At 32.6% G+C, this 15079-nt stretch overlaps 2 protein-coding genes and 1 non-coding gene across 3 annotated transcripts; all 3 read right to left on the reverse strand.

The window, feature by feature from the left end:
• Positions 1-546: 546 nt before the first annotated feature.
• TRNAE-UUC (transfer RNA glutamic acid (anticodon UUC)) lies at positions 547-618 on the reverse strand. Its single transcript has one exon. It is a non-coding gene; the product is annotated as a tRNA-Glu (tRNA).
• An 882-nt stretch (positions 619-1500) lies between these two features.
• LOC107476676 (cyclase-associated protein 1) lies at positions 1501-5263 on the reverse strand. Its single transcript, XM_016096533.3, has 10 exons — positions 4850-5263; positions 4079-4247; positions 3934-3998; positions 3228-3528; positions 3010-3157; positions 2792-2901; positions 2631-2686; positions 2472-2528; positions 2169-2312; positions 1501-1873 (listed from the first exon to the last, which is right to left on the reverse strand). The coding sequence occupies exons 1-10, from the start codon at positions 5135-5137 to the stop codon at positions 1787-1789; spliced, it is 1425 nt and encodes a 474-aa protein (XP_015952019.1). The 5' UTR covers positions 5138-5263; the 3' UTR covers positions 1501-1786.
• A 3707-nt stretch (positions 5264-8970) lies between these two features.
• LOC107476672 (probable receptor-like serine/threonine-protein kinase At4g34500) lies at positions 8971-12366 on the reverse strand. The gene is made up of 7 exons (XM_016096525.3): positions 11570-12366; positions 10658-10762; positions 10428-10550; positions 9952-10122; positions 9746-9875; positions 9447-9656; positions 8971-9345 (listed from the first exon to the last, which is right to left on the reverse strand). The coding sequence occupies exons 1-7, from the start codon at positions 12181-12183 to the stop codon at positions 9229-9231; spliced, it is 1470 nt and encodes a 489-aa protein (XP_015952011.1). The 5' UTR covers positions 12184-12366; the 3' UTR covers positions 8971-9228.
• Positions 12367-15079: the final 2713 nt, after the last annotated feature.

Below are 15079 nucleotides of genomic sequence, written 5' to 3' on the forward strand. Positions count from 1 at the left end.
AACTATATTAATATAGTTGTACAGAAAAACATAATAAAAAAAGAACGAGAGATAATTGACTTTTAAAGTCTTAACCTTGGACACTACCCCACTTCCCAAGCATCCACCAAACACAAATTAAGATTAAGGATAAACATGAAAAATTAGGCCACCTCAACATGAGATCTTTTTCTAAATGGGAACTAGCCAAGTTGGAGTGGGTGGAATCTTTGAAAACTACGTTGTGTATCGAATGAGAAACCCGGGATTTTACAAGTGGCTCTTTTGCTCATAAGTCAAAACCAAATCTCTCATATTAGGAGCCCACCTTTGTGGAAAAATGCTCAAAATAAGTGTACACCATATCATTGTGAACAGAATAGCTAAATGAGAATTATTTTTTCCTATGGTTTTCCACGTATGTTATACTTCTCAACTTCATAACCCACACAGGCTTGGCTTTATATTTGACTTTTAGTGAAGTTTAAGTATTTAATATAAAGTTGAATGATGAATCTTCTCCTCAATTAATTAGTAACCTTTCATTAAGCTAAAGGAATAAAAAAATTCCGTTGCCGGGAATCGAACCCGGGTCTCCTGGGTGAAAGCCAGATATCCTAACCGCTGGACGACAACGGATGATATTGTCAAATATTCCATGATATATTTTTATAGTGAGAAAAAACTTGAACGAAACTGAAGATTACATTTATGCATCTGCCAATTTTCTTTCCCCTAAGCAAATTTTTTTTTTATTTTTACACTATTCTCTGCATAATGCATATTATTTATGTGACAGACAAATGTAAATCATGACAAAGATATTGTTAATAATATCCTATTAAACCCTTCTAAGGTCCATATGGCCAGCTCTTAATATTTAAAGAATTCTTAATATTTTAAGAATTAATTTGGTGTAATTTTACCGGGTTTAGAATCGGATAAAAATCTTATAAAATAGTCTCTGTTATTATTTTGGGTTGGATCCGGGTCAAGGCAAATTCGGCTTCATCCACTCCATATACACTCTAAGGAACTAAAAAAGATATATATGTTTTAAATTAATTTTGATATTATGTTTTATTAATTATAAACTTATTGTTTTATTTTCAATCACACTTGTTGAATTAAAAAATAGATAAAAAAAACATCAAATTAGAATTTATGAACAAATTCAAGTTCAAATATGGATATCAACTTTTTTATAACAAGTTTTTTCTTTATAAATAAGTGTATCATAATAAGTTTCTTTATAAATTATTGTTAAAACTTTAAAGACCCGATTTAGAACCATTATAGTTGTGGTCCGAAAATATTTAGGTTTTTATCGGGTTTAAGACCAGGTTAGAATAAAAAAATATTTAGGATCGGATTTGAGTCGAGACAAATTCGATTTCATCCGATCCATGAACATCCCTACTTTCTCCCACCGAAGCTTTTAGTTCCAATAATATTAATAGATATTGCTAATGCTTTTGGCTAAGGGATCTGGCTCGGGCAGAGAAGCAAATAAGGATCATCTGAAATCTAAAAATCCAATTACATAACCCAACTTAACAAGAAAAACAAGCTCAAGCAGACACAAATTCTGCCTCCAAAAAAAGTCACATGGACATTATATTTCCAATGGTTCAATAAGCCAATGGAATAATTACACTGGTAAGAAGCCGATCATTTATATGATGAATCAAAACCTATATGTATATATAAATGAATCAAAGAAACAACAAATAAAATCATTCTGACAGCAATCCAAGGAATAAGATGATATGAATATGTAGATAGAAGCTTCAAACTGCAAATCAGTTTAGCCTCCAGAGTGAGAAGCTGGAGTTGTTTCAAAACGACCATCCTTGAACACATGGATATATTGTTGGGGCAAAGCATGCTCCACCTGTAATAATAGAGGAAGTGTTTAAATTTGGAATATTAAATAAATCACTTGAGTTCCCTGGGTCACTAATAATCTAAGAACAAGATAGATGCATCCAATCAATAATTTACAATGTAACAGATAAGATTTGAAGTACATGGTTGGAATTATTTCCCTTCTTTTGGGGATGGGGGGTAGAATAGGCTTTATTTCATATTTAGATGACAAACCATATTTTGCTATTAAGAAATTAAAGGATACAAATATTAGAAAAACCAAAATTTTCAATATATAATAGAACAAACATGAAACATACCCAATCACCATCAGGCTCAGCACCAGGAACCATTACATTAATCTCACTTGACTTTGCCGTTGATATGGATGTTTCTAAAGAATCCTTGCTCAGATAAAGCTGGCAGCCTCCAGTATTGTCCACGGAAATTGTTGGAGCGGAACCCTGTATCAGTGAAAGCAAAACATGATTATAGCTAAACCAGATTTGACTTAAAATCATTATTTATGATCAAACCTTTTACCCTTTATCATGTTTGACGTGCCAACAACATTAGAAGTTTAGGGAGTAAACTGTAAAAGGAAGAGGAAGGAATAAAAGTACCTGACACTGCACCTCTATCGAACTACAGTTTACGACCTCAAAAGCTGCAACAACATCCTACATTTTAACAACAGAAAAATTAATTTTGTATATCCCTCAATATCAACTGCATTCGTGTTATGGAAAAAAATAAAAGCTGCATTTCTCATGCCTCACTACCTTAAACACAACTCCCATCTTAATGCATTTGTCAACGGTTATATTGTTGACCTTGCCTGAAAATTGTACACAAGATATAAAATCAGTTTTAGCATTTTCACCAATTCATAAGTTCGAAACAAGCTAGTAAAGAAAGAATCTTGTAACACAATTATGATTACCTTGAATCTGTAAAACAGAGTTCTTGCATCCATAGACATATACAGACTGCTTTGCATCACAATCTTCAATGACCAAAGATTTATTCTCAATTTGATTTTCAACAACCCACCTACAGTGCAGAGAATAGTTAGGTTTGGGAAATGGACAAGTGTCATTCTTAATACTGAATCGTTCATAACACAGTGACTAAGACACAGACAGACATATATAAACCTACTTGCGGCCCATTTGAAGCTCAAATTTCGGAGGTCCTGCTTTAGGAGTTGCCTTTGGAGCTGCATGACTTTCTTTTTCAGTAGTTCCAACAACTCCAGTTCTATCCGTTCGATTCTTTGCTTTCATGTCATTTGTAACCTTTCTCAAACCTAGGATATAAAAATATAATTTATATAGGCCGAATGTTCACACAAGATTGCAAGAGTAAGAATAAACTACCTGAAGTAATATCTCCTGAACTGATCTGTTGAAAAACAGCAGACATCCCTACATTTGGCTTAGAACATGAAGCCCGAGATGTTTCAGAACTAAGGAGAGAAGCAGGTGGAGGAGGAGGGGCAGCAGGTGAATTAGATGAAGGAGCTTTTGATGCAGCAATTACTTTTCCTGTTGGACTCCATACAGGGCCTAAAGGATGAAATTTCTTGACATAATCCCTCAAGCCAGGTACATATAAATCTTTCAGAGCTTTGACCCACTCAACATGATTTGGGTCTTTATTTCTGTACTCGACAAGCACCTGATTATTACCAAAAAGAAAAATAATCCTTCACATGTGAAATTTCAGTGAATATGAATCAGTAAAGTGAAAGAAAAAGTCTAAGAGGCTATTGCAAGATTGGTACACATAATTATGTAACTAAAGTATTTGCAAAGGTAAATTGCAAATCCAGCATTTGTCATCATAGTTACCGAGTCTAAGCATAATATATTCCTCAGAATTAAGCCAATGTAACTCAAAAAATGGATATACATTCACAAATTACAGGGGAAAAGACAACTTTTCTATTGCGAAAATTATTAATGATTTCCATCGTTTGCGAGTTGCAGGCGTCACCTTCACAATATCCTATTCCTGCTTAATCTGAAATATGGAGGAGTATATGATTATTCAACATAAATCAAGAAGGCTCTGACAGAATACCTTGTTGCTATAAAACTCAGCCATCTGCCAACTGTCTTCCACGTGCGCAATAGGCATACTCATACCTTGAAACAGCAGAAGAAAAATATGATGCCAAAAAGATCAGAATTTATATGAGAATAACCATTAACCATACATCACTTACCACATTCCTTCCCTGTATATGCAATCCATGCTAGAGCTGAGAGACTGTCTCCAGCAGCCTTCAAGTGATTGAAATAATCAGATCTCTTTCCTTCTGCCATTGCGTTAGCTTTTTTGATAATGTCATTCAATGGTTTCAGAAATTCAGCCATTCCCTGAGGGCTGGGCTTCTGCATGGTGACAATATGACATATTAAGTCAGCATTCACAGACATTGGGACTTTCATCCCCACCCCAACGAATATCAAAACATTGAACCACATCTTTTATGTACTTTCTTTTCTCCTACTACCTAGATGAATTTCTCTTAGCGATAAACAGAATTACAATTCTCTCAAACCAATCCCCGTATCCCACTGGATCAATTTCAAATTACACAAGCAGAGAGGGAAAATGTTTGATCGAGAAAAATAGCAACCTCAACTGAATGAATATACCAAAACATTAAGCTAAATTTCTTTATATCATTTTTTTTTCTTTCAAGAATTGACAGTGTCATTTTTTTTTCCAAATCTTATTAAACATGTGAACTCACTGTTTTCTCTTACAAGGACAACAGGTAACAGATGCATCGAATCCACACAAACCATAACAATGTTCATGCATTTGAATCCTAAAACATAACAAAACAAAAAATCAGACGAAAAACATGCAACTCCCTGCACTCAATTCCAGAATACTTATCACAGAAAATAATATTGTCATGATTCACGAAATGACGCACGTATAATTAAAAATCCATTAATTTCAGAAGAGGTAGAATTAGATGAACCTGAGTGTGCTTGAGCGTAATCAGAAGCTCCTTCTGCGCGGCGAAAGCTTCCTTCACAACGTTGCTGATACCCAACACCTGACCTCCGATGACCTCCGCCGCAGCAGAGAGCTTACTTAGGTGCTCATCAATAAGATCGCCGAATGCCACGACGGACGGATCTCGCGCCGCATCATCGGCACCAGCACCACCACCACCGGCCGTGAAAGCTCCGCCATGTGATCCGGCGGATAGAGCCTCCAAGCGCGACACCGCGGATTCCAACCTCTGTATAAGTTTCTCTTCCATCACTCTCACAATCACACACACTCTTCTCTCAGAAGATGTGAAAATAGATCTGGTTACATGTGGTGTTAGGCCGTTACGTGCTTTCTATTTTCCGAATAAGAAATTGAAAAAGAAAAAAAAAAGAAAAATAAAGAGAAAGTTAGTTTCGGTTTGGGAATTGGCGGTTGCAGTTTTACTTTTCGCGCGGGATTGCAGCTTCGGACCTGCAGTTACACGTGTCCTTTTTTCTGGACTAAAAAAAATGGACTTTTTTTTTTACAAAAAATTAAGCTCTTTTTTTTCTGGTTGCTCATTATTTCTTTTCTTGTGTATTTAGCAAATACATCAAATAATCGTACACAAAGAAAACAAAAAACATACATCAAATAATCAATTGCCTTTTTGCCTGTCATACACAAAATGCAATGATTTAGTAAAGGAGATCATCCTACTCTTCACTTATTAAATATCTTTTTAGTACGGTAATAATTCACATAAAATAATTTTATGTAAAAATATTAAATAAAAAATATTAGATAAATTAATATATTTAACTAAAATTTTTAATATAATGCATGTTTACATATTAGTTAACATTTTTATATGAATAATTATCTTTTAATAATTCAAGATTAAATTACCAAAAATACATCTATATAATATCATAGAAAGCCAGATAAAAATATAATAAGTCATGTGTGATATAATAATAGAATAAATCTTCTAGTATAAACATGAACGTTTTTAATTACTCTTTTTTTTTTCTTTTTTTCTTTTTTCTTTTTTCTTTTTTTCTTGTATCGCATGCAGTCTGGGTTATTCAATGAGCAAGGAAATTTTTACATGTTCTATTATTATATGTCCCACCATAAAATTGGACATTCTTTTTGAGTAAGTATTCAATTATTATCAGTAATGGAAACATGTGAGTTGATACATTCGGTGACCACCAACTAACCCACGTATACTTTCTGTTTCTCTCTGAGGTCTCTCGTGTCTGGTGGTGTTATGACTTTCATGTAACGTTATATGTATCTTCATCTAACAAACTAGATACACATGTTCATCCAAAGATTAGAAAGAACTCAAAAAGAATAAGATTCACTCATGCATAATTACTAAAAATGACACGTAACTTGCTATATGAATATGAACCATGCTTGCAGTGGCAGTAAAGACACCAAACTTAACTATACCTAGAAATCTAGAATCATGGAAATAATGCTGTCTTGGTTTAAATTTTGAAATATTTGTTAGCCGACTATATGTTAGCTGCAGGCTCCATTAATGTTGCTGTTGACAAGTAAGCTTTTTTCTTTTCCATTTTAAGTAAGTTTGTCGTATCCTTGACGAACTTCGTTACTTTACTAAGGTTCACTATAGCTCCGGCAAATTCTAAGTTATTTATAGAGTTTGCTGTATCTCGGCGAATTTTCACCCAATTCTTCCAAAATTACCCACGCTGATTGAGGATGAAACTTAATACCAGTAGTTTATTCTTTTTTTTTATATTATTCTCCTTTCTAACTTACTCTTTACAATATCTAGAATTATGTTGATATCTATTCATTATAATAATGAAATGTGATATAATGTATGATAAAAAAGGTTTATCGTATTTAGGTTTGCTTAACCAGTGTTTGCATACTTGGCATTCGAAGTCAACAGTTTGACTGCATTGAAGAATTTAATATTATATTCTATTGGCCAACAACACACAAAAAGAGTGAAAAAGATTTACTACATATATCCTTCAGAAATAAATAACGTTTTTTTTTGCAAAAGATATATCATAGATGTTGTGATTTTTCTTTGTATTATTTTTATTAGAGTTTAGTTTTTGAGAATATCTTATGTTTTTTTTGTTTAGGTATCGGTTACGTAATGACGAGTACATACGTCTTATAAGGGTGTGACACAACCGGTAGACAAATGTTCATCTATTGGAATTATTTGTTTTTTTAGTCGAGTTAGGTGGATGGGGATCATTTGTGGATACTGTTGATGATAGCCCTTTTAGTGGAGCAGTCAGAAGAAATATTAGAAAGACGATGGTTGATCTAAATATGCCATTTGAAGATAGTCAAGAGGGGTCAAACGTTGAATATTCTAATGATGGCATGATGCAATGTGATGTTGAAAGCCATGAGGGTTCTACGATTAGGGAGCCAATAACAGATGCTTATCAGGTTAATCTCGATGACGGTGAAAATGTCGAGGCTGAACCAACGAAAATTCCTAATGAGTGTGAGGAGGAAGAAGAAATGAACTACTATGGTGATACACAAATCGCGCTGACACAACCTGCCATTTTTCAACCATACAATTGGCTGGATCACTTTTTTACTTTAAATCTCGAGGTAATGATTTCAGATTGTTTATTTAGTCATGGAGATCCCGAAGAGAATCTCATTAGTGAGTTTGAGATTGGACAACAGTTTAAAAATAAGGAGGAAGTCATGTTGGCCATTAAGACGTACAACATCAGGAGGGCTGTGGAGTATAAAATACTAGAGAGTGATCAATTAAAATATGTTGTACAATGTACCCAGTTTGGGTCCGGTTAGATGGAACATACACATATCTTATCATCGAAAGCATGAAAAATGGAAGGTGACGAGATATAATGGTCCTCACACTTGCATGTAAACATCAGTGGGCCAAAACCATCGAAGGTTGGATTCGAAGGTGATTGCTTAGCACATATTCACGATGGTCAAAGCAGATCCAACCATCAGCATAAAGGTTCTGCAAGGAGATGTGGAGAATCACTTCGGTTACAAGGCGTCCTACCAAAAAGTTTGGCTTGAAAAGCAAAGAGTCATTGGTAGGATATACGGAGATTGGGAGAAATCATAGAACGAGCTTTTTCATTAGTTATTCGCTATGCAGATGTACTTACTTGGTAAGATTCATTACATTGTCTTCAATTATGTATGCTTAACATAGTTAGTCCTCTTGTATTATAACATCTGGAGTTATTTAAGTACTTGGGTTCAACTTGTAACACAACCTTAGCCTGTTTCAGCTGATACTGTCATGTTTCATCGGGTATTCGGGACATTTTCTCGGTGTGATGAGGCCTTCAAGCATTGCAAGCCACTTATTTTCATTGATGGCACCCCCACTTATATGGTAAATACGAAGATACGTTGCTGATGGCTATTGTTCAAGATGACAATTTAAACATATTGTCTATTGGATTTGCAGTTGTCGAAAGTGAGACGAATGAGACTTGATCATTTTTTTCGTATATGAGGCAACATGTTACATCCCAACCAGGTGTCTTAATGATTTCAGACAGCCACAAATCAATTAATACTGCGTTGGACGCCGATAAAAAATTATGGAATACATTTAGAAACTCGATTTATGTTATAATAAAGAATAATGCTATATAAATTTTATTTAGGCGTTCATATATTTGGACATTACAAAATTGCACTTATATATCAAGTTTAAATAAATGAGAAATGAAACATAAAAGTATAATTTTATGGTGTCTAGATACATACACACCTAAATGATGAGTTTCATATAACATTGATCATAAATAATGAGAAGCTTTAATATAATCACATTAAGCCTTATAATTTTGAATATTGCAACCTTGCAGTGGAGTATACAATGTCAATTGTCTTACAAATTTGCAAACTCATTAATTATAGGTTAAGTACTTGTAAGTTTGTATGGAATTGATTCGTTCTTTCTCTTATTGCAAATTGGTGCTTATAAAAACATAAACCCATGTCATCCCATTAAAATTATCAATGTAGTTGGATTAGTAAACCCACAAACGTCAGAGTGTAGCATCCCTAACAAGTTCCTTCATGTCATTTCATGGGACACACTAGTAATATTGCAAAAATACATCGATATGCAGACAGAAAATTGATATATCTTGAGATACATATTTACAAGGCTCCTCTCTTCCATGTTCCCAAGATAAACAAATACATCAAAAAAGGTGCATGACCTGAACAAGTGACTACACTGTATAGCATATATGCACAATGCTGACTAATTTAATTTGTTCATGGCATACAAAAAAATCATAAGAACAAACAATTTGATCTCCTTAGTTTGCGTGTCCAAAAATAAAATACAAGCAGTTATTTCCATCTTGATTTTCCTATGGACTCTGCATATTTTGATTCATATGGCACTCTTTTACTCGAAACATCTGCAGCAGAAGGGACATTGTCTTTCTCTTTAAGTGTACGAATTTCCTAATTAATAAACAAAACAAGAGTTAGTTATTTAAGGCAAATTGAATTGGCATATAGATTTTGTTATTATTATTTTTTTGAAAAGCATATAAAGGGCTTACAGAACGAAATGGAAAATCATCTGCCTCAAGCATATGAACAATTTGACCCATCTTTGGTCGCTTAACAACATCCAAATCAATACAGCGAAGACAAATGAGTAACATTCGCTTCAGGGATCTTTGAGAGGGCTGAACCTCGATTAAAGGATCGACTAACTCTTCACCACGACGATTTGCTACCATTCCCTTGAACCAATCAACCAAATTCATCTGAATCAAAATAAAAAATGAGCAGAGTTAAGTAACTATGGTGCTCATCGAATGAACCAATGAAAATCAGTTCAAAAACCAGTAATCACCTCTCCAGGAGGTCTAGAATAATCAATGGGGGATCTTCCTGTAATTATCTCCATGAGAAGAACTCCGAAGCTATACACATCACTGCGCTCATTAAGCATACCGGTGCTTGCATATTCAGGTGACACATATCTACAGAAAATTAGTGGTAATAAGAAATAGTATAGACAACCAAATGAGTTCGATTTGGATGAACAGCAATAATTACCCAAATGTTCCCATTACACGCGTAGTCACGTGGGTTTTCTCGGATCCTAAGAGCTTGGCAAGTCCAAAATCGGATACTTTGGCATTCCAGTTTTTGTCCAAAAGAATGTTACTGGATTTTATATCTCGGTGCACAACTTTGGGTTCTAAGCCTTCATGCAAGTAAGCTAGCCTGTTTCGCAATTCAGAACCATTAGTTCTCACTTAAGATAACATAATTTATTAATCATCATGGAACAAATAACATTCTGAAATACTTATTGGACATGAAAGATCCCACTTAACAAGTAATTGTATTATAAAATTAAATTTAAAAAATTGAAGTAATCCTTAAATGATAAGTATCTACTATTATCAAAGAACGAGATAGAATCCTTGAGATGAATTAGTCAAATTTCCGGTTAAGAGAATCCGACTAGGATTGACAAAGACCAAAAAATATAGAAGGTGAGATAAAACCGTAAACAATAAGCACACCCTTTAGCAGTGCCAATGGCAATCTTCATCCGAATATCCCATGTCAAGGGGCTCACTGGTCCTACATCACCATGCAGCCACTGCTCCAAATTTCCATTGTTAACATATTCATAAACAAGCATCCTGAATGAGATGATAAACAAAATTGGCATTAAAATTAAAGTGGGATCTAAAAGACTTTGAATCAAAAGAAAATCAGGCATTAAACAGAATAATATAATTAACAATACCTTTTAGGACCTTCTGCACAATATCCTACCAGCCCAACCAAATTCTTATGCCTTACTTTTCCAATGGCTTCAACCTCCACCTTAAACTCCTTCTCCGCTTGACCCCTGTTCACCATACCATTAAAAAAAAAAAAAAGAAATTAATTTTTAATAGTACTATATTATAGTTGTTGCATTGTATTATTTCAGAAAACTTGATTTGGCTTAAGGACTCTTCCATGTACTACACTCCTGAAGTCCTAATATTCTGCTGCATGAGTTGGAATTTGAAGTAACTTGATGTTACCACAATATATTAGTAATAAGTAGTTGCAAATCCCGGAATAGACATAAAGCGCGTTAGTTAACGTACTTGTAATCTTGTATCCAGTTCCAGAGTCAAGACACATTAACTCCTTTTCCTGTATTTTAAACTAAAGTTTTCTCGGGATTAAGAAAGTGTCTTACCAAAGGACAAAGTTAATCCAGCAATCATGGAATAATATGTTAAAATAAACGGACAGAAAGTAAAAGTAAAGAGTAAAGTAACATTACCCCACCCCCAAACAAAAAACTGACTTTTATATAGTGAAAGTATCAATTAACTATATCCTAATATCATGCCATTAAAAATATATAATTAACAACATAGAAGAAAAACAAAGTGGACAGTTACTTTTTCTAAATGAATTTCAACAAAATGTAATACTCATTTCCACGGGTTTGATCCAACTTTCCAGTACTTTTGACCAGAATGAAGACCTAAATATCCCATTTCAGAAATTTATTCCCCACTTGCGAATTAATTAAAATAAAGAAGCAAAGTAACATACACAGATAATAAACACACAAGCATAGCTTAAGCACTGAAAATTTGAATAATAAAAGAAAATTAAAAAAAAGAATGAACGGAGATGAAAATTGAAAACATACTTGTTGTTGAGAAGATTCTTGACGGCAACAACAGAACCATCTTGCAGAACTCCTCTGTATACAATCCCATAGCCACCTTCACCAATGACATTCTCCTCCGCGAAGCCACGTGTCGCCACCTCCACCTCCTTCAGACTATACCACCTCCCCCACCCGATGTTCGGATCCTCCACCGACATCGACGACGCCTCACTCCTTCTCCCACCGGAAATTGACACGTCATCACTCCCTTCTCCCTCACTCTTTTTATTCTTGGTGCCTTCACCTTCCTCCTCCTCCTTCTTCTTCTTCTTCTTTAGATCATCATCAACAACAACAACGTCTTCGAGAATCTGTTGCTGTTGCTGTTGTTGTTCGAGATCTAGGGATTTGACGACGTTGATCTCCTTTGAAACCAGAGGGATTGTTCCTGAGCTATGTTTCCCGAGGGTTCTGTGGTTTCTGCAAGAGGAGGTTCTGCTTCTTCTGAAGCAGAGGAAGAAGATGAGCAAGATCGTTACCACGATCGCAATGAAGATAATTGCAACTAGAACCACGAGCTTCACGCCTAGAACCGATGATGTTGTGTTCAATTCAGGTAGAGGTTCGCCGGAGGAGTTACCGGAAACCGCCATTGACGTGAAGAAGAAGAAGAAAGTGTGAAAACAGTGAATACTTTTTTGTCTTAGCGAAGAAGGAGTGTTTGGTAGCTAAGAAAATTGTGAGAGGGTTTTTGAAGCATTGAAAAGAGAGTGTGGAGGAAGAGTGGGGTTTCAACGGATACAATAAACGAAAGTGAAAAACAACAACGAACAAGGGGGGAAAAAAGAAAGTGAAGTGTTTTTTCTGGGTTTTGGCGTGGAGGGTGTAATTACCGGAATGCCACTCTCACTCTCACTATCGCCCTTTGATTGCTGACTTTCTACGCACAAAAGAAGGAAACACACTGTGCCACGGTGGGGACATGTTGGGTAATTGGGAAGAACTCATTATTACATGAAATTGTGTTATGTAAGGGGAAAAAAATCTTACATTTGTAAAGGAATAAATTAAAATTTTCATCGCGATGATATATGTTTTTTTTTTTAACAAACTCCAATTAAATTGACATAAATTTAATAAAAAATATGTGCATGTGTCATTGTTTTCTTTTTGGGTATATTTTTAGTATAGAAATTTTTATTGGATAATATCAAAACTTATTAATATAATACATAAATTTTTTACAAAATACAAAATTTTGTAGGAAATACATATTTATTGATATAGCATAAAAATTTTTGTATATAATACATAACTTTTTATCACGAATATAATTTATTGGTATGGGTTAATCAATATTTTAAATACGTAGTCTTTAAAAATTTTATGACGTATATAAAAAATTTTGTATTATGCATAAAAAAATTTATATGCACCCAAAAATTTATATTATAAGTATTTTGTTGGTTGAAGTTAATATTTTAAACATAAAATCATTCAAAAAATTTTGTATTATGTGTCAAATATTTTGTGATGTGTACTAAAATTTATGTGCTATGCTTATTTTGTGGGTTAGATATTAATGTTCTGGAATATATGTGATTCTTTAAAAAAATTTTATGTTGTGCATTAAAATTTGTATATTGTGAATCAAAATTTTTATGTTATTATTTTCAAAACATATACAAAAGAAGAAGATGAAAATAATGACGACAACGACGATAATGATAATGACAAAAGATGAGAAGAAAAAAATAAGAAAGAAAAGAAATTAAACAAAAAAAAATGTTAAAAAAAAAGAAAATAACAAATTGAAAATAAACAAAAGAAAAAAAAAAACAACGACGATGACAATAATAACATTGTTGAAGCGATAATACGTATATATGTACGTTTAAAAAAGAAGTATGTTGTGATTTAGTTTAAAAAAAATTAAACTACTAATTTTATTAAAAATTTTATTACTAGTGTTTAATTATTTTATTAACATTATAATTTTATTAAATTTATAATTAAATTTTTATATTATTTTTAGTTTTATAATTAGACATTTATTTAGTATAAAAAAAATTGGAGTTATCGGAAAATTCCGTTTGATATGCAATGATGACTGTTAAAATTAACTTAATATAGTCTTTTAAGCATATGATTAATTTTTACTTGATAAGCACATCTTTATCTTTTATCCAAAAAGAGGGTACATATAGTTGTTTGTTTCTGAAAGAGAAAACGTCTATTTTAGATACCCTAATTGTCTAAATGATTTATTTAAATTAAAGGTCCTATTTAAACAATTAACGAGACTCAAAATAAGACAAAGAAAGGGGTTGAATTTGGTATCCCATTGTTGAACCGACTGCTACGTCTTCAGATTTTTAAGCCATGTTTTAATATATTGGACATTTTTTAATTCGAGCCAATCAAATTACATTCTTGGAACATAATCCTTAATTGTCATAGACCCTGTATTTGGATGTATTTATATGTCATATTATTGACTGGTTTGTGATTCCACACGAACGTGATTCAATATTAAATCGCCACCAAACGATTTTTTAAAGAATGAAATATTCCTCTAGCTTATGACAATTAATTTCACCAAACTCACCTTCATATTCATATGTATATATATAGCTATTTACTTATGGAAATAAATATATAACCTTTAATGGAGTAACAACACAATCTAGTACGTTTGGTATTTGGTCCGTTTATTAACTAATATTAAATAATGTTAAAGAAAAGGACAATATGGTACTTCTTAGCTCAGTTACTCAAACCTAATACATTGAAGGAAATTAGGTTAACACACCATCCACTACTTAACATATATTTTTTTTAGTTGTCCATAGTATTTTTAGTCCGATAAATAAAAAATTCATTCACCGTAAATTTAAATTTATATTCAAGAGTTTATTATTAATTAATAAATTATTATTTACACAAAACAAAATTTAAATTTTTAATATTTACTTAAATAAATAAATAAGTTGATCACTCGATCAATTCAGTAATAATTTAAAAAATATAAGAATTAGAGTTAGATAATATATTTCAGAGGCACATTAATAAACATTTTATTTATAATATTTAGATAAAATATTGTGGGAAGATTTGAATAGGATTTTTTTAAATTTAAGCCAATATCCTTTAAATTTGAATATAGATATATATTCTTATTTGGACCGAGATACTCCAATAAAGGGTATTATTGGGTTGACCATTACCCCGAATCCAACCGGAGAGCTAGTTCGTAAGAATTACATTTTTTTCCAACATATACACAATTATATTCTCAAAATTGAATAGAATAAATAATAATTAAGTGTACTATTAGCTAACAAATATGTATCTTAAAAATACATAATAAATTTATTATTAGTAAAAAAATTTAATTTTTTATTTAATAAATATAAAATAAAATGTTAAAAATTTCAATTTTTTATATTTTTAATAAACAAAATTTTAAATTATAATTTTAATATGTATTTTTAGAACATAAAATAGATAAATCTTTAAAATAAAAATTATAAATAAATAGTATTATTA

Source organism: Arachis duranensis, chromosome 3 (genome assembly GCF_000817695.3).
Source record: "Arachis duranensis cultivar V14167 chromosome 3, aradu.V14167.gnm2.J7QH, whole genome shotgun sequence".
Classification (NCBI taxonomy): Eukaryota; Viridiplantae; Streptophyta; class Magnoliopsida; order Fabales; family Fabaceae; genus Arachis; species Arachis duranensis.